This window comes from Neomonachus schauinslandi, chromosome 2, assembly GCF_002201575.2.
Source record: "Neomonachus schauinslandi chromosome 2, ASM220157v2, whole genome shotgun sequence".
Classification (NCBI taxonomy): domain Eukaryota; kingdom Metazoa; phylum Chordata; class Mammalia; order Carnivora; family Phocidae; genus Neomonachus; species Neomonachus schauinslandi.
This window is the reverse complement of record NC_058404.1, coordinates 62,833,240-62,859,240: the sequence shown is the minus strand read 5'-3', so window position 1 is coordinate 62,859,240 and position 26,001 is coordinate 62,833,240. Positions and strand designations below refer to the sequence as shown.

The following is a 26,001-nucleotide window of genomic DNA, read 5'->3' as shown; positions in this document are numbered from 1 at the left end:
CCCACTCGTGCATGTGCACACGCTCTCTCTCTCTCAAATAAATAAATAAATCTTAAAAAAAAAACAACTCCATTGGAGTTCAATTTGAATTTTACTTCCTACATTATTACTTTTTGTGTCTTTGGTGCAATTTCATCTTTGTTGGCCAATTCCCTCTTTTAATTATCCAGTTTGTGAAAAGTCGTATGTTCTATCACTGAGAGATAAAAAGGCAACACAACTATATGCTTTGCTGTCTGGGCATAAACAGAATGACAGATGTGCAGTGACCAATCACTAACAAAGTTTAAAAGAAATGACATGATTGGTCAGTCATCATGATGCACATCTGTTATTTTAAGGAGTGATTTGTAGACAGAAGGGTTAGCAGTGACATTTGTATTTTCTGCAAACACTCACACCTAATATGCCCTGGTAACTGAAATGTGAACCATGTTGCTGGGGGACTGGTGTTATTTAGCTAAACGGTGTGGCCTATATTCATGCATATTGGATCCATGCAAAGTGAAGACTGCATGTCTAACCCCAGCTGGGACTTCTCTCTGAACTCCAGCATAATATATCTTAACTTTAATTTCTTATAGGTAGTTTAAACTCAATTTGTCCAAAACAGAATGTCCGAGGAACAGAAATCGACTAGTCAGTCCTAAAGAGAGGTAGCTAATATTCAATTTGGGTCACTTTCATTCCTCTAATGGTCTCGTTTGCCTTTTCTTCTAAAGGACCAGATAATAATTATTCTTAGTCCTGTGGTAGTGCAAAAGCTGCTGTAGACAATATATAAGTGAATAGGTGTGGCTTTTTCCCATAAAACTTTATTTCCCAAAAACACACCATGGACTGTTGTTTGCTAAGCCCTGATCTAGATTGTTCCAAAGACTTTTTGGCAGAATAATATATAAAACACACTCCATAAATTGAAGAGCACTATGTGAATATAATAAGTTTTTTTTTTTTTTCATCTCCCCCTCCAATTTCCCGAGACTATGGACTCTGAGAAACAAACTGAGGGTTCTAGAGGGGAGGGGGTGGGGGGATGGGTTAGCCTGGTGATGGGTATTAAAGAGGGCATGTATTGAATGGAGCACTGGGTGTTATATGCAAACAATGAATCATGGAACACTACATCAAAAACTAATGATGTAATGTATGGTGATTAACATAACATAATAAAATAAAATAAATAAATGGATATAGAGTAGCAAAAAAAATAAGTTTTTTTTTCTACTTGTTTCTTTTAACGTGTGCTATAGGCTTGTGTATAAAAATTGCTATCTTTTATTTTTCTGCAGTTGACCAATATTCTAACAACTGCCAACTTGCATTCTGAGTAAAGCCAATTCAACTACTTTGTTCAGTGTGAACCACATTTGGGAAGGGTGTGCCCTCTACCACTATCTGTGGTCAGTCCTATGTGCCAAGTTGGATGGCATGGTCACCACATAAAGCTGATTCTGGGTCTGAACTTTCACATGTCCCAAGGGCTCATCCTCCACTAGGGACCTCTCTCATGCCTGCTGCCTCAATAACAGACTTTCTCCCGTCATGTCTGTTCTCCAGTTGGGGATGGCTGCCCTGGCTGCCGATGAGAACCTTAGGACAGTTCACTTTCTTAAGCTGAGGGTGAGAGGCCCCCCTCAACTTCCAGTCCAGACCCCTACCCATCTGTGGATGGAGGTCAGAGATGGACCTTAAACCAATGGCCTCTACAGACCCTGCCACCAAAGATGCCTCTAATTCTTGGCATCATGAAAGACTTCACCTTGTATTTGGGAGTTTTGTATCATTATGTAACATTACCTTTAAAGCTCTACCATCAAACAGTTTTTCCTCAAGTTAGTGTGTGATGCCTTTGCTCTGCTTAAAATGCCCCTAGACATTTAGTCTGTTTCCTATCAAAACACATTTAAAGAATAACATTACGTTATTATTGGGCCAGAGTTTTCCAAGGACCAGCCAATTTCTTATTTAGTCTATTTTAGAGAGAGTCCAATGTGAAACGGATTTTTTTAAAAAAGATTTTATTTATTTATTTGACAGAGAGAGACACAGTGAGAGAGGGAACACAAACAGGGGGAGTGGGAGAGGGAGAAGCAGGCTTCTCACTGAGCAGGGAGCCCAATGTGGGGCTCGATCCCAGGACCCTGGGATCATGACCTGAGCCAAAATCATATGCTTAATGACTGAGCCACCCAGGTGCCCCTGAAATGGATTTTAATAATTTATTTAATGGTCTTTTTTTTTTTTTTTTTACCTCAACTGAAGTGTTTTATGAAGAAATTCAGGGATTAAAAAAAAAAACCCTTAATTTTGACATACAGAAGAATTTTAACCTTCACTAGTTACTATTCTTTATTATTTTTGTATTCAAAATTGGTCTGGTTTTGGAACTTTGATATCTCAAGTGGTAATTTAAGTTGGACACTGTACAGAGATTCTCATAGCAAGTGACAGACAGCTCAACTCCAGGGAAAAAGAGAATATATTGGTTTACAGAAATGACAAACTGTAGAATAGACCTGGCTTCAGGCATGGTTGGATCAGAGAGAAAGTAAGATTTCAAGCACTTGGTTAAGGGGAATGCTCTTCTCTGTGTTGTCTCCTTTCTCAGATAGGCACTTCTCTTAGAAGGATAAGTTCCCACAAAAATTCGTAATTGGGTCAGATGTCCATTTTAGACACCATTTCAGTAACATTTTTTAGGGATCTTTATTGAGGGGCTGGATCCTGAGTGAATTGGCTCTATTTTGCCAATCTCCCTGCACTTGAGCTTATTATTTTCTAAGGGACAGGAGATGGGAGGAGGATTAAAGTGAAACCCTGTTTGTCAATGCTTGTTAAATAATAATTCAGGCAGTCTGCTAGATCCTGAAGATATAAATAGAGAGCACTGTTGTGGCTCTTGAAGTCATTGTGTTTAATAGAAGACATGAATTCAAGACATTGTAAGACTTACTATAATGTCATCATGCATTGGGTATCATGGGAGGAAAGGCAAATAGCCAGTCTGGAAGCAGGGAGTGGGGTATGGAGAGAATTTAAGCAAGGTTTTCTGGAGGAGCTAACATCTGAGCTGAATCTTGAAGTCTGAGTAAGAGCTTTTGGATGAGAGAGTGGGGAATGAGATATCTGGCCAGACGGAACATAATGTGCACACATATGGAGATGTGATAGAGCGAAGTGTATATGATGAGCCACGAATGATTTAATGTTGCTTGAGGGTGAAGGTTGAGTCAGAGAGAGGCTGGAAGGGGTGGATGAGGGCCAGACGTTGGGCATCAACATAAGCTACCTAGAGTTTAGATTAAGTTCAAATACAAAATAATTTGAACTCTATCCTGTGAGGGTTAAGGAGATTTTAAAGGAGCTTAGTTAGGGGAAGGACAGCGCGATGTACATTTCAGATCACTTGTGTGGAAGATGAATGAGGGGAGGGTCAGGTCTGGTAGGAAGTCACCTTACCAGACTATTTTAATAGACTTAGTGAGGGATGATGAGGATAGTGAATGGAAGAGTATTCAGAAGGGAATAGATATAAGAAATATTGGCAAAGTTCGGTAATTGGATCTATGTGGCGGGGTGGGGGGTTGTTTTGCGGTACATGTCTCCTCCAGACACTAGTCCTCAGGTTAGGGAGGCCATTTTGGTGTAGACAAAGCAACAGGTATATATGGAAGTACAAAAAAAAAAAAAAGCCTCTGAGGAAGGAGAAGGGGAAATAATTGGGCATCTATTCTTTATTTGAGGCACAGTTATGCTGCATCACGTTCCCTCCTCTATTGATCATTTTATCAGCATATATCTATTGAGCATTTTCTTTAATGATGGTCACTGTGCCGGGTCCTAATAGTGAATACAACTGTCCTAACCCCTGCTCCCATGCACCCTATAGTCTATTGCGGAAGACAAATGGATAATTTGAACAGGCAATTTCAAACATTAGTGTTACAAAGTCACTAAAATAAATATGGTTTTAAAAAGATAAAATAGGGATGCCTGGGTGGCTCAGTCGTTAAGCGTCTGCCTTCGGCTCAGGTCATGATCCCAGGGTCCTGGGATCGAGCCCCGCATCGGGCTCCCTGCTCTTCAGGGAAGCCTGTGTCTCCTTCTCCCACTCCCCCTGCTTGTGTTCCCTATCTCACTGTGTCTCTCTCTGTCAAATAAATAAATAAAATCTTAAAAAAAAAAAAAGAACTGTAAAGTTTCATGCCAGTGGCTGCAATGGGGGCAATTTATGGAACTGATTTTGGGTTTCTTGAAACTCATGGAAGACACAGTTCCTGATAGAGTTTCAAGGAGTGCTTGCTCAAAGGATGAGCACCACCAGCCAGAAGCAGAGGTGGGGATCCTTAGACTGACCTACAATGTGAAGACTGGTCCCTTTAATGCTGGGCAGATTTTGGGCAAGGCCCTCCTGATTAACATGCGTCCTGGTATTTTAAAAGAGTGTGTGTAATTTTCTGGATGCCTGGGTGGCTCAGTCATTAAGCATCTGCCTTTGGCTCTGGTCGTGATCCCGGGGTCCTGGGATCGAGCCCCACATCGGGCTCCCTGCTCTGCGGGAAGCCTGCTTCTCCGTCTCCCACTACCCCTGCTTGTGTTCCCTCTCTCGCTGTGTCTCTCTCTGTCAAGTAAATAAATAAAATCTTTAAAAAAAGATAAAAGAGTGTGTGTAATTTTTAAAGATGTCTGACTGGGAGTCAGGAAGAGGCTTAAGCCTTCGGAGAATCTGGCTCTTATAATTCTGATTTAGAAAAAAGGGAATAATGAGGAACATTTCATTTCCTGGTTCATAAAAGGTGTTTTTGGATAAAGAGTCTAGCTTTATGTTTGAAAAAACTAACCAATCATCCAACAAACCCAATATGAACAACAACAACAAAATCAGCCCCGCCAAAACCAAAAACAAAAGCCCAAACCCCAAACCCCAAATAACACCATAAATACCTGTTGTCTGGTAATTGCCAGAAGGTAGACTTGGGTTGAGGCAAGTTTAAAATTTGGTAAGGCAACAGAACTTGTGAAAAGGGAAATGGATAAGGTAGAAGATGAGGAAGCAAACATGGAATTAACTGGGGGAGGGATAGTAGACCATGTCTTTGTTGTTCATCATTCTGATTTATAAGTCAAGAGGAATTCATTTCCTAGTTAAATTGTTAGAAATAAATTATTCATGGAGGAGCCATCTGTGTTCTCTGTTGCCAACTTATTCACACAGAAGGAACAATATGTTGTGGCAGAAGTCTGCTGAAGCAATTTTTTTTTTTAATGTGACTCATGACACTTTCAAGATTTACTTCAGTTTCGAACTTTTATGTCTCCGTGTGACAGGAGGTTTATGCTATATTTCTCACTCTTACAAAAAATTCAGAGAGACTACCAACAAAGGGTACCGTTATTAATGAGAATATATTTTTATAGTTCCTGGTAGAACTTTCTATATACCAAGAGATTGGGGCAGCCATCTGATTAGTAAAGGGGAGCAGCTTTCTTAAGTTGTACATGTCAGTGTTCTAGACAAAAGAGTGTTGGAAGGCACCTGGGTGGCTTAGTCTCTTAAGCTTCTGACTCTTGGTTTCGGCTCAGGTCATGATCTCAGAGTCCTGGGATCCAACCCCAGTTGGGCTCCCTACTCAGCGTGGAGTCTACTTGAGATTCTCTCTCTCCATCTCCCTCTGCCCCTCCCGCTTTGTGCTGTCTCTGTCTCTCTCTAAAATAAATAAATAAAATCTTAAAAAAAAAAAAAAAAGCATTGAAGAGGTGGGAACTGGTAGAATAATGAGAGTGAAACCATTCCCCAGATTAGCTTATAGCTTGATGAATGAGCAAAATGCAGTTCGTTTCTCTGCTTTCTAGAATTTTTAGATTTAAATACCTTTGCTCAAAGCTTATCTTTTACATAATACAATTATGCTGTTACATAGCTTCACATAACACTTCCACATTAGCCTTTCTTATTTTCTTTAGTTTTTCCTGCTAAAAACACTGTGTGTGTGTGTGTGTGTGTTTGTTTTTTCTATTTTCACTCTCCGTGTATCCTCTCCAAATTTTCAACAATCTCTCATGCTCTGACGTCTTTAGCCAGAAAGGTTCAGTGTTTTTTTTTTTTTTTTTTTTTTTTTAAAGATTTTATTTATTTATTTGAGACAGAGAGAATGAGATACAGAGAGCATGAGAGGGAGGAGGGTCAGAGGGAGAAGCAGACTCCCTGCCGAGCAGGGAGCCCGATGCGGGACTCGATCCAGGGACTCCAGGATCATGACCTGAGCCGAAGGCAGTCGCTTAACCAACTGAGCCACCCAGGCGCCCAGGTTCAGTGTTTTTGACATTGCTGAATCCCTGGGAGGCAGGAAGAATGGTGGTTTTAAAGTTAATCTTTGTCATTATAGAAAATAACCTTGTCTCTTATCCAGAAGTCAGATCAGTTTGAGCCGCGCCCCTCTCATAATGCAGATGTTGGCAAATGGAAGGTTACCAAGATATTCACTTATAGCAGAAATGAACCAAGCATTTGTTTCAGAATTCCCCCAGCTACTGCCATGCCCCTCCCAAGATACAGTTTCTGGAGCGATGGTATGACTGTCAGGGTTTTGGGAAATGTCACTGATTTCATGATTCATATGGGCATGAGGGAATGAACAACAGTAAGTGTCCATAATAATTTATATACTTTAAGCCTTATCCACTTATAAGATATCCTCTTCCTACTCTCCCAGTTGCATTCCCTTATGGTGTCGTGATAACCCACAGCCCTTAGTAAACATGAGCATCAGAGCTGGGAGAATTCCAAGGAGTGCACAAGAGACTACCACCTCTGCCCCTATTTCTCAAATGGGGAAGTATTTGCCTGGGAGGGCTTTCCTCAGTGTCATGTGAAACCTTAAGAAGCACTGGCTAATTGGCGCTTGAAAATTCCCTCTGAGATTGGGACCTCTTGGTTCCCAGAAAGGCTATGGTGCTTCTTATCTCATGGACAGCATCAGCAAATGTCAGTATGACATAAATCTTAAAAATGCAGCCCCAACAGTTTAATCTCAACCATAAAAAAAGAATATAAAATACTGTTCCATTAAAGGGACTGCAGATATCGCTGGATGGAAAATTCATCAGTACAAAGACACATCCCAAGGGAAACAAACTAGGGGAGATGCATGTGCTGAAACATCTTTTGGCTGCAAACCTGGAGTGATTGAGCCATGCCCCTCTCCTAATGCAGATGTCGGCAAATCTGTTACCAGGATTCCAAAGGTGATCACGTGACCTGGCTTGTTCACGGTGGCCCAGTTTATGACTGTTTTTCTGGAGTAATTAATTGCTGGGATCCTTACACTCTCAAGAGTCCTGATTTGGTTGGTGATCTGATGAATGGTGAAATTGTTTTTAATGGCTCGAATAGTGTAAAGAAACTTATGAGTATTGTGTATCTGGAGAACTGAAGCAACTTGGAGAAGAGGGGGCTCATATATATCCTGAGCCCCTGGAGAGACCTGATTGACAGCACTTGGGGGACTTTATCTGTGACATAGGACGTCACAACGACTCAGCCCCGTTTTGCTAACGAATGATGCCATCATTTGAACGTGCTGTCCACGCCTGCCTCTGGAGCAGACCAGTGTGGTACTTGAGTTTTCAGGGCACTCTCAAGCCAGCTGCCTAGACTCACTAGCTTGTTTTCCAGGTAGCAGTCTAGAACCAATAATTAAAACTTTCAGGGCGGGCATTTTCCATGAGATCCTGGTTTCAGTCACTCCCAATCACTTAACCCATCATATTGGTGCTTCCTTTACAGATCTTTTTAATTTTCCTTTGGGTCTAAGTCCACTCAAAATTTTGGGTTTGCCTTTCGTCCTTGGCTGCAGGCCATGGGTTATGGTTGAGGACCCATAGGCATTTTGACGAAACCAAAAATGACCACCGCTGCTTCAATTCTCTTGCTGCTGCCTCAGGTTGTGTATGCAGATGCATTCGAAGTGACTTTTGTACATGGTTCTAATCAAGCTCTATCATCCCTCCGGCTAAAAGAGGGGAGTAAGGAATGCATTCCATATTTTGTATAAAATATAGCATTTTTGGGCGCCTGGGTGGCTCAGTTGGTTAAGCGACTGCCTTCGGCTCAGGTCATGATCCCAGAGTCCTGGGATCGAGTCCCGCATCAGGCTCCCTGCTCAGCGAGGAGCCTGCTTCTCCCTCTGACCCTCCCCCCTCTCATGTACTCTCTCTCTCTCTCAAATAAATAAATCTTTAAAAAATATATATAAAATATAGCATTTTTTTTTGTTTTGTAAATTCTCATTATTTAAATCACGTTTCTGGTTTGGCAGAACCTTCTAAAACTTTCCCACCTAAGGAAAGTTTTTTTTTTTTCTATAACAAAATAATGAGTTTTTATTTCAACATAGAACTATTTTATTCCAAAATAGTTTCATTCCAAAATGGAATTGTGCTGGTGGTCCACAGTACTGCTTCTGAATTTCCTTCTGACATTCTTCAAACTTGTCTTTTTGCCATGTAAATATACTTAACATACCGGGAATTCACACAAAAGAGTCAAATTAGGTTTCTGGATTGTAACAGAGAAAAAAAAAATAAGGAGTTAGTCCTGTGCTGTTCAACATACAGCTATTAAATTTAATTACAATTAAGTATAGTTAGAAATCCTGTTCTCAGCCGCACTTGCCACACTGCACGTCAAGCGCTCTCCAGCAATTATGAGGAGGAGTAAGTCAGAGTCATTGAAAAAGTCTTCTGTGTAGAAGTCAGGACAAAAATTAGAGCAAAGAGCATTTTCTGAGTGGTTTTTCCTTTTCCTTCTCTGCCTTCTCTTTCCTCTTCCCTCATCGTCACTGTCATCATGATCAAGTAGCTAACCTTTTTGGACATTTACAACACGCAAGCCGCTCATCTAAATACTTTTAATAGATTTTAAAAATGTAATCCTCCTAAGAATCCCGTGGAGTAGGTATTTTTGTCATGCCCACATCCAAGTTGAGGAAATGGAGGTACAGAGAGTTAAGAACTTGCCCGAGCCTGATGGCTGGTAAATGATGGAACGCAGACAGATATCCAGTCTGACTCCAGAGCTTGCACGTTGAACCACTAGGGAGAGCGACTGCATCTTCTTAAGTTGGCCGCCCATTGGGGTTTGAGCCTAGTTAGAAAAAGACATAGCTGCTGATTGAGGTGGAGTATGGGAGGTGATGATAGCCAAGCGGGGAAGATGGGGAACAGCCGTTGTGGCCACTGCTATTCTTTGTTATACTTGTCAACTCTACTTCCCACAGAGGTCCTGCTACCCCAGCCATATCCACTCTTCCTACCCTCATTGCATTCCTCCCCGCCCCCCAGTCATATTTGGAGAATAGAGGGATTCATCTTGGGCTGCACTAGTGTTCAGCTGCACCATCCACATGAATTACAGGATGGTGGTAACGACTGAAGAACGAGGTCTTTGTTGTGGACAATTGGATGACATTCTTTAGTTACTTTGCTTTTTGTCTTTATTATTGTGTAAGAACACAACATGAGACCTATCCTCTTAGCAGATTTTTAAGTGTACAGTATTGTTCACTCCAGATACTGTGTTGGACAATAGAGCTCTAGAATGTACTCATTTTGCATAATTGAAATTTTATACACATTGATGGGCAGCTCCCCATTTCCCCCACCCTTGCCCTGGCAACCACAGTTCTCCTCTTTGCTTCTATTCAGTTAGACCATTTTGGATACCGTGTATATACCGGTGGGATCATGCAATATTTGTCTGTCTGAGATTGGCTTATTTCACTTAGCATAATGTCCTTGAGATTTATCCATGCCGTCACATATTGCGGGACTTCCTGCCTTCTGAAGGCCGAATAATGTTCCATTGTATGTGTATACCACATTTTCTTTATCCATTCATCTGTCAGTGTTCACTTACCTTGTTTCCACATCTTAGTTATTGTGAATAGTGCTACAGTGAACAACTATCTCTTTCTTATAGGCCATACCATAGCTGCATCTTCCGATGTGTGGGACAGGAAATACCTTACTTCTGTCTGGGAAAGGGAGCCATAAGAAGGAGACACTGCTGCCTCTGGCCCTGGTAGGAACTAACAAAGAATAAACAAAGACCCAACCTCATTTATTACTGGGTGCCCTATCACCGTTCCTAACTGACCCCTTTACTCTACCACACCTAACAATGGGCTGCCACACTAAGACATTTTTGATCTTTCATCTGCTGTTCAGTGGATTAGTGCATATTGGTAAACTAAAATTTGGATATTCAGGGCAAAGCAGAATGGAATATCAAAACTTGATTAAGTGAGGCGGGTAGCAGGAGAGTTAAATAATTTGGCTGTGGTGGTAGGTCAAGGGTGTTGAATCCCAGCACTGCTATTAGTAAATTGTGTGATATTGAGGACATTATTTAGATTCCCAACGCCCTTGGTTTCTTCCTCTGTAAAATGTAGATGAAAATAGTTCTTATCTCATAGGGGTGTGTGTGTGTGTGTGATGAATTAATAAGCAGAAAGCCCTTGGAACAGCCCCTTCTACAGGGTAAACCCTTAATACATGCAGACCATTGTTAACATCACCAACCTTCAGATTCTAGGTCTAATAAGATGGTGTAGTTGTGACATGATTAGTCTGTGCTTACCAATGTCAAAATGGTAATGCCTACGTGTGTACCATGAGGTTAAAGAAGGATAAGGTGAGAAAGATGTTAGTGAACATTTGAACATTGCCATGTATGTTAATGTGTTCGTGTGTGACACCAGAAATGATGAGTTCCCATTTTGTTTTCAAGAATACCAGTTTAGGGGCGCTTGGGTGCTCAGTGGTTAAGCATCTGCCTTCAGCTCAGATGATCCCAGGGTCCTGGGATCAAGCCCTGCATCGGGCTCTCTGCTCAGCGGGGAGCCTGCTTCTCCCTCCCCCACTCCCCTTGCTTGTGTTCCCTCTCTCGCTGTCTCTCTCTGTCAAATAAATAAATAAATAAAATCTTTAAAAAAAAAAAAAGAAAGAATACCAGTTTGGGGCGCCTGGGTAGTGCAGTAGGTTAAGCATCAGACTCTGGATTTCAGCTCAGGTCATGATCTCAGGGTCATGGGATTGAGCCCCACATTGGGCTCCACGCTCAGCACAGAGTCTGCTTGAGATTCTTCCTCTCCCTCTGCCCTTTCTGCCTGTTCTGTCTCTCTCTCTCTCTCTCTTAAATAAATAAATAAATCTTAAAAAAAAAAAAAGAGAATACCAGTTTATTTAAGGAGGGATCTAATTCTTTTTGTGACTTCTGTTTGTTAATTTTCATGACTGTCCTTGTTGCTCTTTTGGGTATGTTGTTTCATATTTTATGTGTTGTGGGGATGAGCCCATCCATAGGTCAGAGAAGTGAGTGTGAAGACAAGAAAGTGATTGGTGAGTGATAAAAAGAGAGTAGCGGATATATGAAGAAAATAACTTATTTCCTACCTCAAAGTTGAGATATGTGATGAAATTGTGTAAACAGAGCTGTAAAAGTTTTTTTTTTTTTAAGATTTTATTTATTTATTTGACAGAGAGAGACACAGCGAGAGAGGGAACACAAGCAGGGGGAGTGGGAGAGAGAGAAGCAGGCTTCCCGCAGAGCAGGGAGCCCGATGCGGGGCTCGATCCCAGGACCCTGGGATCATGACCTGAGCCAAAGGCAGACGCTTAACGACTGAGCCACCCAGGCGCCCCAAGTTTTTGTTTGTTTTGGTGTCATGCAATTTCATGAGAGATTTTTTTGGCTTGTTATTTTGTATTTTAATTACCTTACCAGAAAAGAAATTCTTCTCTTGCTGGGCTTGGGATACAGTTATTTATCTTTTTCTGAGCTGTTAAGCAGTTAGAAATCATTTTTAAATGGCAACTTTTGATATACATGATGATTTTTACCCTTAGTTTTAAAAACAGGTAGCCCTTTATTTTGTTCCTGAGAAATGTTTAATAAGAATGTTTTGGACAAGATATCTCAAACCATCCAAATACAGAATCTTAAATAACTTTAAATAATCATGAACTTATTAGCAAGAAAAATGACAAGGTTCAACATAATATTTTATGTTGATGTTTTGGGATTGTAGATATTATTTACTTGGGACACATGAAATTGAAGATAATTAGTTAATATTTATTAACTGTCTTTAGTTTTTCATTGAAGCCAGGTAGTTTTATTTTAGTAAAACATTTCAATATTATTTTTACTTTAGAATGCTTGTATAATATTTAAGCTAACCTTAAAGAATCCTTAGGGGAGGGGTGCTGGGGTGGCTCGGTCCGTTAAGTGTCCAAATTTTGATTTTGGCTCAGGTCATGATCTCAGGGTTGTGAGACAGAGCCCCATGTTGGGCTCCGTGCTGGATGTTGAGCTTCCTTAAGACTCTCTCTCCCTCTCCCTCTGCCCCCACCCCCTAAAAAAATCCCTAAGGGAAGGATCAGGTGAAATACTAATACAAATTAATAAAATGTATTATAAGATCAGGAATCTCTAGTTTTTGTTGGGGGCTATGCATATCTCTTTAGTTGCCCTACTTGTCCTTGTATGAGATTTTGTCCTTCATTGTACTACCTCCTCCTCTTCATTGCAAAAAAAAAAAAAAAAAAAAAGAAGAAGAAGAAAAATCCCTGAAGTTCTTATCTTAGTCCCCAAAGAAATAAATAAAAGACTAGCTGAAGATGGTTGAGATGGAGTGGGAGATAAAATTAGAATAGTTGCAATAAGTAAAAATCTTGAAAGTACTTTAGTGAGAGAATTATAAACAAAATATGATAATACATAGCCTATAAGAATCCCTGATTATTCATAATTTATTCATAACTACATTAAAAATGTGGAAATGTGCATAATTCTTTAATGTATTTTTAAAATTTAAATACTGAATTTAAAATTGAGAAGAGCAATATACTTTCCTGTGACCTGAATAGTTCTGGAGCATTAAAGGGATGTATCAATAAGCACCATAATATTCTACCATCCTCTTGCATCTAACATTGGGTTCAGTTTACATTAGCAGATACTTCTTTGTCCATGCAGTTTAGCATTTACAGTGCATCTTAGGCCTGAGACCATGTAGTGGTTTCCAGAATTATGCTGGGTGCCTTTGGCAGGGTGGGCACTCAAGTTGTTTGGAGTAAGCCAACATTAAGAAAAAGCACTTAAGTTTCTAAAGAGTCTTTGTTTATTATTTGAAAGTCAGTGTCTTGCTCTTTCTCTTTCTCTCCATCCCCCACTCTTGATTTTGGAGGTTCCAAATAATCTTTCTATGCTCACAGTGGTCCACAGACCAGCACCAGGTATCCCCTGGGGCTCATTAGAGTTTCAGGCTCTCAGGCCCCACTCCAGATCTGATGAATTGGAATTTGCATTTTAACAGGATCTTCAGGTGATTCGGATGCACATCCAAGTCTGAGGAGCCTGCCATATGGGATGGGTCAACACTAGGCTGATATTTTTATCTATACTCCTGGAAGGATTGGTTAATTTTCCAAACACTTTGAAAGATTCAAGATCACCCAATATTATTGTTGGAAGCTTCTAGCTTCTATATGTTTCCAGTATGGAGGATTGTTCATATTATGTTAACAGCATGAGTCATGGGCAACCATTTATTGGTTATCTACTAGTTGTTGGGCTTGGCAGAGAATGTCTCATCTGTATATTTTCTCATTTAATCTTCTCAACAACACAACAGAAGAGGTTTTAGTGAGCCACTTTATATGGAAAAGAATCCTGACGCTTGGGGAAGAAGTTATTTGCAAAAGGTTAGATATACGATGTTAGAGTTGAAATTCAAACCCAAGACTGTCTTATCTAAGCTTATGCTCCCCACTCCCCTGACTTTCTTTCTCTATTGCTGCCATGCTATTGTGTTCCATTTGCAATAAGGAAGGGCATGGAATAGTCCATTCATCTGGATCAGGAAACAAGAGGATGTAAGAAATGGATGTTGCTATTTATGGTGGTTGTGATTTCTCTATTTCCAGATTCTGACTTCTAAATGTCTAGTATAAGGTTCCTTAAGTCTGTAAGATCTCTTTGCATAATTTTGTGGATTTTCTTTTGCAAATGTGAGGGAAGAGAACTCATATTTTCCTTTAAATCAAATTCTCAAAAAAGCCAATGTCTCATAAATTAAGAACTATCACCCTTCTCATCTGTATCCCACTGACCCTTGGCCACTGGAATTCCTACCTGTCTGCTGGCATCATTGAAATCCTCCCCATCACTGGACTTTCCCTGTACCTACTCCCAAATCATTCTTTCTCAATCCCAGAAAGGCATCAGAACCAACCCTCGGTCTTAAAAAAAAAAAAAAAAAAAGTAATACAGGTGCTCATGCCCTTTCTCAGACCTTTTGAAGTATGATCTTTGGGAATGGAGCTCAGAAATCTGTATTTGTAAGAAGCCCACAATTGATCCTGACCTAGAGAGCAGTAAGTCAGCACAGTTTTCTTTAATGCCATTGAACAAAAGAGGATACTTCACGCATGCCCCAGCATAGAATAATCTCCTGGCGGGAGACTGAAAGAGGACCCAGTCCTCCCACAAGGGGATCATCACCAGCTCGTACGGGCTAGAATTTCTAAGGTTCTGAGTCATGCAGAAAGACCTGGGAGACTCCATTTTTCCCTCTACTCTCCTGGAAAAGATTCTTTTATATTGCCCACCACTTCTGAGACTAGCATCTCAGATGTTGAGAGAATGATGTTGAGAGAATAGTGTCCTGAAGATGTTTTGACAAATCGGTTTGACTTTTCAGTTATCTTTTTCCTGAGAGAATGAAAAAGAAAGTTCCAAGGAGTTTCTGGGAAGAGATTGGAATATTCAACTAAGTTTTGCCATCGCTGATGTTGTTTCAGGTCGTTAGTATTGCTACCACCTCACCTGCTTCTTAGCAAACCGAAGTTTTTCTCCATTCATCTGTGTCTGCTAGAAATACTTGACGTTTTCCACCCACGTAGGTTCTGATGTCATCACTTTCACTCCTCTCATCTATTCACCTTTTGGAGTAAGATGGGCTGTTTTGTCTTGGGCACAGAGTGGTGATTGGTGGATAGGAACTTGTGTTTTTCCTTTACTTGTTGTAATCATGCCTTAGTTCAGTATGATGGTCTACCATTTCCTCTTTGCTCCAGAGAACTGTCAAAACTGTCAGCTAACATTTATTGAGAGCTATGATTTGTACAGGGCAAGTTTAGAAGTTGAATACCAACAGTTTGTCAAAGAAAAGCTATCAGGCTCTGTATCTATGGAATGGTAGGATGTTTGAGGTCATCCAGTCGAGTATCTATACAGCGAGGCTTCGAGATACCTCTGTGCCTTCTAGGGGAGTTGATGACTTCACAACAGCTGTTTTGGCTTTCAACAGCTTGCGCTGAAAGAAAGTTTGTTCTTCGGCTGTGCTAAGCGCTCTCTCTCTGGACCTTCTAGTCAGGATTCTAGTTTTGTCCTCTGGAGTTTTGCAGAATCAGCCAAACCCTTCCTCACACAACCACCTCTGGGAAGCTGTTGCGGCACCTAAACTTCTCTTCCCGAGCTACGACATGACTCCTCATGGGCATTATTTTCCCAGACTAACATACCAGTCACAACCAAATATGGTAACGAGAGAGCCAGCAAAGGCTGAATCATAATCATGTGTCAGAAACCAGGTCCATTCTTGGTTTCTTTCCCCCTCTTCTGATGCCAGTTCATTTAACTCTGTTCTGTTCTTGGCCTCTTAGATGTATTTATCTTTACATTTTATTTTATGGGATCCAAATACTGGTGGTAGCAATACTAACGACTTCTCGTTTTAAGAGTCTTCTAAGAGAGTTATCTAAAATAAAATTAATACTTTTAAAAGATGCTTTAAGGTCCAGAATCCATCTTCAGTAAATATTTGCACAAAGGCATTCTGATAACCATTTGATGTGATCTATAGCTATTAGAGTATTTTAAAAATAATTCTGTCTTCCCTGGTGATTCGTATCTACAGAAAGATTTCAAATCATGAAACTACATCATTAAAATGATCTCTGCCTTATCTGATTTCTATATTAAAACTTATTCCGTGTTCATGTCACGATGCTCTTAAACAAGTCAAAGGTTTTTCTGACTCTAAGGCTTTTGTAGGCAGCCTCTTCTTGGGTATTAGCTGTCAAATGTTTCATGTTACTAATTTTAAGTAACCCATTTCTGTGATTTTTAAACTATGAATTTCTGGGAATGGGCACAGAAATTATAATGCCTTTTTCATCGCAAAGATAGCCTTGTAGGTCAAGACGATAAGAAGAACAGAAGGAATTTTGAATACCTGAAATGATAAATATTTTAGAAAAACTTCTTAATAAGTTAAAGTAAAATTTTTTTCATTGATTTATTATAATTAGCTTTAGAGAAAAGGTGATGTAATCCAGTTAATAGGTAACTGCTAGAATAATTCACTCAGCCAAAAGAAAAATTCCCTACCCCTCTCTTCCTTTCCTCCCCCCTAGAATGGATGGATAATGGTGCAGTGCTTTGGAAAACAGCTCTATCGCAATACAAGAAAAAAAACCCCAAACAAACCTCTTTTAATTCTTACTGCATGAAATGAAACATAAAGAAAGGCAGCACAGTATAGCCTAGCCTGATTATACTTTTCATAACGTGTTTGAAAATCCTTCAGATTCCGTAGACCTCAGATTCACCTTCTGGAGAACATGTGGAGAAACCAGAAGCTACATATTTCAAATAACTGCTCTTCATGTGCGGTGGTGTGTTGGAGTAGGCTTGTACTGGCTTATGAGACCTATTTTTAATTTTCCGGAAATTTGTGAGCTGACTGACCTCACATTGATAACTTCACATTGGCCATAGTGGGCGCATTTGCACCATGGAAATTGGCCAGCAGTTCAGAGCTGGTTGTTAAACGTTTACACGTTCATCATCGTATGTGGGTATTTGTAAAAAGTTTCTAGGATACTTGTGTAAAAACGAATATCTTAATGAAAAAAAATTAAAGGTATTCATTGATATTGGAACTCTGACATTGTTTTTATAGACTTGCAAGGTTAGAAATACCTTCTGCATTTTTGTTTATTCCTCTTTCTTCAATTAGGATCTTACTAGATACACGCTGGATGTCATTTGGAAGAGGACTTTAAAATGATACGTTATGGCTAATGCATAATTAATATTTTGAAAAAGAATTCTGGAATGCGTCTCTGCAGAATAATTCTGTAATGTATTCTGTGTTGGCTGCCCATTAAAAATCAGATGAAGTGAGATTTTACTTTCAAGATGCCGTGTAAATTTAGTTATTTTAAAATATGACTATGAAGGAAGCAAGAGGGGGTAATATAATCTTCTACACTTTGTATTGTCTTCTGCAACTGTTTTTTATTCTTTTGCCTTTCCTTGTTTTTTTTCTTCTCTTTATTCTCTCTTCATCTCTTCTGTAGAAGAATCTATTTTCATATCTGTACCCACCCTCTTCTATTATTTATTTGGCCCTTGGAGATTTGGATTTCTTTTAGGAATACACTCAGCATTTTAGGCTGCTAAAATATGCTAAAACATGAGCCAATTAATGACGTATTTATTGACAAGTTTTCAGAAACTTGCAGGGTTCATTCTGCAAGAGTGATTTACAAGCTCTAATATGTTAGAATGTCAAACAAGTGGAAACAATTAGTAGCACTAATGTCTTAACCCCAGGCTTACCACTGAGAGAGGGAGATCATTGATGGAAAGGCCCATCTGTTCCAGAGATGTTTCCAACTTGCTTGCATAGCCATTTGTAAATCAAATCTGTTCAGTCATTGTGCTGCTTGGATAGCTATTTATATGTCTCTTTCTCAAAATCTTTAGTGAGGTGCATAATTTGCCATGATATTTTTGAGAAATAGGGTTTTATTTTTGGATGCTCTAGTTATTCAGCAATGTGTTTAGTATATTACATGTACCGGGAACATGTATTTTGAAATTGTCACCAGCTCGAAGAACTGTGAAATCAGTGAGTGAAGTATACCTTTTGAATGAGTTAGTGGACTTATATTTTGGCAATAATTTGATGTTGGAGGAAGAATAGATTCATCTCAGTAGGAGTTTCATCTCTATTTACAGAATGAAAGATGGAAAGGTTCTGTTACTATAATCAAATTCTTTGTTAAAATACCCTCAACCTACTTACTTTTTTCTAAATAATGATGCTACACTTCTTACCTAGAGTTTCACAGCTTACAACCTATTTTCACATTTATCTCATTTTCCATTCGATATTTGCTCTCAGCTCCTTTTTTCCCATATCGAGGTCATTGAATAATTGACTCTAAGATTTGAAAGGGCTTTCCAAATCATCTGATCAAGCCCTCTCCCCAGTGGTCAGCCTGTCAGCTATTTTCAAGAGGACAAAATATTAGAGACAGGTAGGCTGACCCTTGGGTCAAATAAGGTAGTGAAAGTAAAATTTCCTTTTTGTGAGAAGGAAATTTTTTACTATTTTTTACTTTTACCTCTTTATTTTATTTTTTTTTCTTTTTCTTTTTAAGGATCAGCCCTACTGGGCCTGTGAACTTCTGCTTTAGGGGCTCTCTGGTCACTTTAATAAAGGCCATTAATTCCTACCATTTGAGGGCTTTGCCAGTCTGCTGTGAGCTTTAAACTTCACCCATGTGCTAAGCCCAAAGGGTTTGGGTTTCTGGGGGTGTAAAATAGTTATGTTTTGTTTTTGAAGCAATAGATGTTTCTTTAAATTTCTTTTTCTTTTTTTTTTTTAAAGATTTTATTTATTTATTTGAGAGAGAGGACATGTACAAGCGGCGAGGGAGGGCCAGAGGGAAAGGGAGAAGCAGGCTCCCCACTAAGCAGGGGGATGCATAACTGACTGAGCCACTCAGGAGCCCTTTTCTTTCTTTCTTTCTTTCTTTCTTTCTTTCTTTCTTTCTTTCTTTCTTTCTTTCTTTCTTTCTTTCTTTTTCTTTCTTTCTCTCTTTCTTTCTTTCTTCCTTTCTCTCTCTTTCTTCCTTCCTTCCTTTTTCTTCCTTCCTACTTCCTTTCTTCTTCTTTTTTCTCTCTCTCTCTTTCTTTCTTTTTGTGATTTAGTTATTTCAAATCACATTAATAAACAATTGGAGCAAATGAAGAGTTACAAGTATGGAACTTAAAATCATTTGCCTCCTCAGTTTGGAATTTATTTCTGCCTTCCGTAAAGCTTTGGATCTGATTTTAAAATACCCATCAGTTAAAATACCTATCAGTTATTCTTATATAGTTCTGATGAGAATACAAATCCAATCAGGTACATTGATTGTTCTGTGACGCAGATGAAAACGATGGAAACTCGGCCCAGCCAGGCTGGGTTTGGTTTGTCAGATGATTATCTTTTAACGGTGGCTTGATTGATGATCGTGTGCCATGTGAAGTAATTGGAAGACAGATGGCTATGTGAAATTGCGGAAAAATGGATTCAACAGGGGAACTGTACTTCCCGAGCCAATGCCATCGGCAGTTTGGCCACCTGCGCAAATATGATGCCTCAGTGCAGGATCAGGAACTCAGGCTAATCACTGTGTAAAAAGGAAAATGAATTAGATGGTGAGTGCAGAGCGTAAGAGGAATGTAAAACCAACCATCCCCAAGTGGACTGAGAGTAGTTCTTGCTGCCTTTTCCTCCCGTTGCTAGGAGAGAGATGAGCTTGCGCCTGGGTGCGTGTGCATTACGAGCTGTAATCTACGAGAGATGACACAGCTGCTAAACCTGGGATTTGTTCTCTGCCGACACTGTAAACAGACATGCACACGTCATCCGTTGCACAGCCTGTTGTAAACTCCAGCTCTAGAGCCGCAGAGAAGAAAATTAAGTGTTGGGGAAAAGCAGTCAGTCCTCATTAAATAAATGGAGGGTAAACTGACACAGAGAGGCTTATTCAAAGTCTGAAGGCTTCCATTTTATATCTGTTTCTAAATTAAGGATTCGGCAGTCAAAGTCTCTTCAGAACTCTTTGTTTAGACTTTACAACAAAAATAGCCCTAGGGAGTTCTTGCCTAGAGGTTTTGCGGTTCTCTTGTGACCATGGAGATTAATCTTCTTCCTGGGAAATCAGCTGTTCACACAACACGGCTGCCTTCATTCCCAAAGAAGAATTTCCATTCCTGCCTGGGAATGTCGGATATAGCGACAAGTGTTGAGGTCTCTAAATATTGCCCCCAGGGTACGGACTCCCTGAGCCTACCTCAGGTCCCCTTCAGTTTATTCGTGTGTCCCCCCTCACTGTGCCAGAAAATTTTCAGGGGCCCACAGCTGCACTTGCATCTCAAGGGCACACTTTGTACTGTCAGTCATGCTGCTGGGAGGTTGGAAGTGAGAAGCACGACCAATCATTTATTCATGGACTCGTGAATTTATTTAATCGATATTTATTGTGCTCTAGCTGTGTTTCAGGCTCTCCCTTGGGCAGGAGTGATGTACTAGTGAGCTCTAGTAGATACCATCCCAACACTGATAGACCATGCAGTCTGGGGTGGAAGATCAAACAATCACGCTGATGAATGTATATATTCACACTGAGGTATTAAAAATAACAAAAGAACTGGACTTAGACTAAAGGTACTCTGAGGAAACCATGGTGTTCCATGATTAGGAGAACGTGAAGGCAAAATGTGTGTGTGTGACAAGTCAAGAGCATCCGTCACAGGCCAGAGCCCTGTGGTGGAAAGACAGGGAGTGAAGGAGGTGCCTCAGGAGACAGGGGAGGTGGACCAGGCTGAACCACAGGGGAATTAAAGCTCTTGTAGAGAATTCTGGCCTTTATGGTGAAAGCAAATGGGATGGGTTTTAGGTAGAGGGGACCCTCATTTTTCACTTTGAGGGAAAGTGATGGGTTAGCTGATGGGTTTTAGGTAGAGGGGACCCAATGGGGGTTGTGTTGTAAAAAGAGAAATTTGGCTTTGGGAGGGCAAAGGGCCGGAGAAGGGCCATACGGGTGGTAGGACTATTCCAATTTAGAACCTTGAAGCTGGTTGGTTATGTATCCAACATTCCTTCATCATTGCCTCACTGCTGAACACAGTTCGTGCACATGTCTGTGTCCTCCTCCAGACCCCACATTCCTTGAGTTTAAGAATGCTGCTGTTGGCTTTGGAGTCTCCTGTAATGTTGGACACCAAGGTTTGCATGTACACATCCAACAACACTGTGACTCTTCTTCATCTTATAAGACACGTCAGTAGGCTTAGTGCAGCTCTTCTGTATTCTGGTGAGAGCGTTATCTAGCAATCTAATTTATTCTAGAAGGCAGAGGACGATAAAAATACACTTGCCTTTTCTTTTGCTAAGTCGTACGTGTCTTGAATTTTATTTCCATATATTAATGTCTTCTATAAAATGACCTTTATAGTTCTATCTATCTTCATGTCAAACTAAAGCATTGCTATTGTTACTATTATTACTATCTCCTCACAAATATAATAAACATTTTGGGGGAGATTTGCTTCTGAGAGCAATTTCCTACAGATTGAAGAAACAAAACCATATTGGAAATTTTCTGACTTTGAAAATCAGGCCTTGTAGCAGTAGGGAGTGGTGTGATTTGTGGCAGAACCAGGAGAGCATTCAGATTCAAATACAAAATATACTGTGACCACCAAACAAACACTGGGGGGCTAAGTGAGTATGAGTTTGCTATTTCTCTTTTAAATGATTAAATATGTATTTTTTAAATCCGGGGAAGTAATACAAAATTTCAGTGCGTTCATCTACTCTTATGGGTTATGGGCCAAGCTCTTTTGAGTGACTGAAGCCTCACACAAAGCTGTGTTGGGTAAGGGGCGGGACCAGCCTGCCTCCCACAGTGTAGTCTTCTCAAATAACTGCAAAATAGGCTTGTAATACTCCTCTGGCTACTCCATCTCTATTTTCTTTTGTAACGGACGGCTACCCTCTCTTCTGCGCCTCAATCAAATTTATATCCAGTAAGGGGGAAGGTATAAAGCACTGAGTTTGACAGACAGGAAGAAGGTTATTATGACTTTTGAAATCAGAAGCAAAGAAAACATCTCTTCTCACATACCTTGTGGGTAAGTCCCTAGGCACAGTTTTATTAGCGACTTTCCCTCAAAGTGAAAAATGAGGGGCATATAAATAGCCCTGATCCTGCTCCTGCCTGATCCTTAGATTAAGATTAGTTTAGATGAAGGTTGAGAGGTCACACAAGGACACGGTTTTCTGTGATTAGCAGTCATTTAAATCACACACTCAGGAATCTCATGCAAAGGATACTTATTAATGTATTTCCGGGAGAAAAATAATTCCAGTGTTTTTTTTTTTTTATTATTTTTTTTTTATCAAAGGTGAGCAGTCCTAGTGATTTTGTAAGTGGGAAAATCCTTTCTGCTGCAGAAATCGGGCCTGGGGGATGGATGAAGCAGAAGAGAGCAGAACAACAGGATTAATTAAGAGCATTTGCTGCTATGCTCTGCAATTTTATCACTCCTAAATGTAACAGAGAGCAGCAGAAACAGGCAATAGTGATTTATGTCTGAATTCTGAGCCCTTCAGCAAAATGTATCCTCTTGGTGCTGCATTTGTACAATAATGACAATAAAAATATTTGTCTTCCCCATTTTAATGGGCTGTTGTAAAGAGAAAATTAGATTATATGTGGTAAAGCACATCACACTGATAAGATAATATGACATAATAATAACAATAATAATAATTATAGCAAAAACATAGCACTTGTTATTTGCCAGGCACTGTTCTAAGCATTTATACTTATTCTTTCGCTTAGTTCTTACAATAATTTTATAGGTAGAATAATTTTATAGTTCTCTCATTTTATAGGTGGGAAAAGAGAGCCACAGAGAGCCAAAGTAACTTGCTCAAGGCTAGCCAGTAAGACTTGGTGCGAGGATTTGAACCCATGCAGTCTGGCTCCAGAAGTTCATGCTTTTAATACCTAGGATTAAAAAAAGGGGGGGGGGGAAGCATAGACTTTTAACTAAATGAGAAGACCAGCGTTTGAATCCTGGCTTCATGGGCTGTGTTACTGTGGTCAACTCTCTTTTTTTTTTTTAAAGATTTTATTTATTTATTCATGAGAGACAGAGAGAGAGACAGAGGGAGAGGGAGAAGCAGGCTCCCCGCGGAGCAGGGAGCCCAATGCGGAACTCGATCCCAGGACCCTGGGATCATGACCTGAGCCGAAGGCAGACGCTTAACCGACTGAGCCACCCAGGCGTCCCCTGTGGTCAACTCTCTTAAGCAGTCTGAACTTCAGTTTGCTATTATAAAATAATACCTACTTTTAGATGTTTGGTGAGCACTAAATAAGAAAAAATGCGAAGTTCGGTGTTCAATCAATAGAAGGCATGCGATACATTATTATTATTGTTTGGAATATTTTGACATACATTTACTTATTTATTTATTTTATTATTTTATTATTTTTTTTTAAAAAAATTATTGACTTTTTGAGAGAGTGAGCACGAGCCAGGAGGAGGAGCAGAGGGAGAGGCAGGCTTCCCCCGAGCAGACAGCCCGTCGCCGGGCTCGATTCCGGGACCGCGGGATGGTGACTTGAGCCAAAGGCAGCCGCTTAACAGACTGAGCCACCCAGGTGCCCTGGAATATTTTGACATTTAAAGTAGATTTGTTGGGCATCTATTCTGGAGGGAGAAGCAGCTGTCAGCTATGTGTAGTAAATTAGTAGATATACAACATACTCATAACTGTATGCCATTTGTCTTTTATTCAGAGATATAGAAAATGTCTCCATACTATTGATTTTTGGTCTTTTAGGTGAGCCTGAATTTAAATACATTGGGAATATGCACGGTAATGAGGCTGTTGGACGGGAACTGCTCATTTTCCTGGCCCAATACTTGTGCAACGAATACCAAAAGGGCAACGAGACAATCGTTAAGCTGATCCACAACACTCGAATCCACATCATGCCTTCCCTCAACCCGGACGGCTTTGAGAAGGCTGCATCTCAGGTGAGTTCCAGCCAGCCCAGAGCAGGGCAGGCTCCTTTCATTTTGTGTTTGTACATGTGTGCTTATCTGTAAGTAATGCTGAACTCACATGAATCTTACGGACAGGGCAGGGGAGGATATAAATGATACGCTCTTCAACTTGCCGGTAAGAAAAAAGTTCAGAAGGTAAGGGATGGTGGGTGAGTTTCTTCAGCAGTTTGCGAATGAGAAATTTGGTGAAGTCAGTATTTAATTAATGATTTGTTTTGTTGTTAAATAAATCATATTGATTCACCCACATTTGTGACTAGGTAAATTTCCTTTCTTCTAAAAAGCTAAAAGTAAGACTACTGCCAAGAGTTGAGGAGTCATGCCATTGCTGCCTCTGAATGAAGTGATGTCATAGCGCCCTCTACTGACATCAAGGAAGAAAAATTTGGGCCAGATCAATGTTTCACGGGTGTTTAATTCTTGTCTATGGATGATGAGTAAAGTAAAAAAAACAAAACAAAACAACAATAACACAAAACAAAACAAAAAAACCCCGCCACCAACAAAAACCCCTCCTACCTGTAAAATGAAATTAATACATTTTAACTGTTAGAGAAGCTGGACAGTAATCACACTTTAAGAGAAGATAAATGGTATGTGTTTCCTTTTTGTTTGCACAGGCATGGAGAAATTAGTTGTTTTCTACAGTGTGAAGTGATTTCCTTATTTTTTGGGAGTATTGGTATGTTTATAGTTAGGGAGTTGATTTTTACCTTAAAAATAAAAAATCCAGTGACCTGACAGTTTGACATTGTAAGAAACCCAGAGAACTTCTGTAAATAACATTGATATAATTTCTAAAGTTAGAAAAATTCTAATAACATAGAGAATTAAATGTTTACTATTTTAAGGTGATATTCAGATCTGTAAGACAGAATGGACAAAAGATTATCACTGTTATTTTCTGTAATGGATTTTATTCTTTGGAGTCTAAGGTATCTGAGCTTATATAACTTCAAGAATATGGGAATTAGCTCTATATCATAGATTATGTATAATTTAATAGTAAAACAAGAAAATACGCATTATGGAATACAGCTGAATGTCTTGGAAATTCCTTACATTTCCAGATTATACCGTTACTGAAATGAAGGGTTTAAAATTGAACAGAAACTTCTCAACTTACGAAGCTCTTGAACTTTGATGCTAGAGCTCATATTTTTTCATGAAGACTGTAAGAGGGAGATATCTTACTATTATGTACATAATTCATGTTAAACTCATTTTAAACCTCCAGTCTTCTTTAGTAATTTATTCTTTTGAATATTTAAAAAATAGATTCCTGTGATTTACAGAGCCAATGAATATTTCACTTAAACCCAAATAGAGACTGGCATGCTTTGAAAGGCATCTGTTACTAATATATATAGTTCTTTTTTTTTTGCAGTTTGATGATAATTATCTTTTAAATGTAATTATTATTAAAATTTAAGTTATTATTCATTGAAAATATTTTGAAATAACCATAATAAATACTTTAAACCTGAAACCTTCATGTGTTTGTCAGTGAGAGTGAAAATACAATTTTGAGAGGCTATTGTTGAAATAAATAATTAATCCTAATAAATTATTTTAAAAATTATTAATGAAGACCTTAACTAGATAGTAACAATAATAATAATAAATAACTTATTATTTTTCTTCTTGATTTTTTTAGCCTGGTGAGCTCAAGGACTGGTTTGTGGGTCGAAGCAATGCCCAAGGAATAGATTTGAACCGTAACTTTCCAGACCTGGATAGGATAGTCTATGTTAATGAGAAAGAAGGTGGTCCAAATAATCATTTGTTGAAAAATCTGAAGAAGATTGTGGATCAAAACACAAAGGTAGGGAACATGTATAGTTTTCTTGGGTTTGTCCTCTAGCCTAAGGAAGTATGTTCTAATAGCTTCATCACAATGGAGGACGTTGCAGTAATGTTAAAGCTTCTGTGGGATAGTTCCTGGTGCTGAGAAAGTCACGGCTGGTATGGGGGAGGGGGTAATGGGGGGGGGTGGAACGGGA

At 39.5% G+C, this 26,001-nt stretch overlaps 1 protein-coding gene across 1 annotated transcript in view; it reads left to right on the top strand.

Moving 5' to 3' along the window:
- Window positions 1-26,001, top strand: part of CPE (carboxypeptidase E) — a 117,923-nt gene that overhangs the window by 55,264 nt on the left and 36,658 nt on the right. The window contains exons 2-3 of the mRNA XM_021698790.2: window positions 23,772-23,968; window positions 25,656-25,823. Coding sequence (XP_021554465.1) covers window positions 23,772-23,968; window positions 25,656-25,823 — 365 coding nt within the window. The remainder of the gene's footprint in view (window positions 1-23,771; window positions 23,969-25,655; window positions 25,824-26,001) is intronic.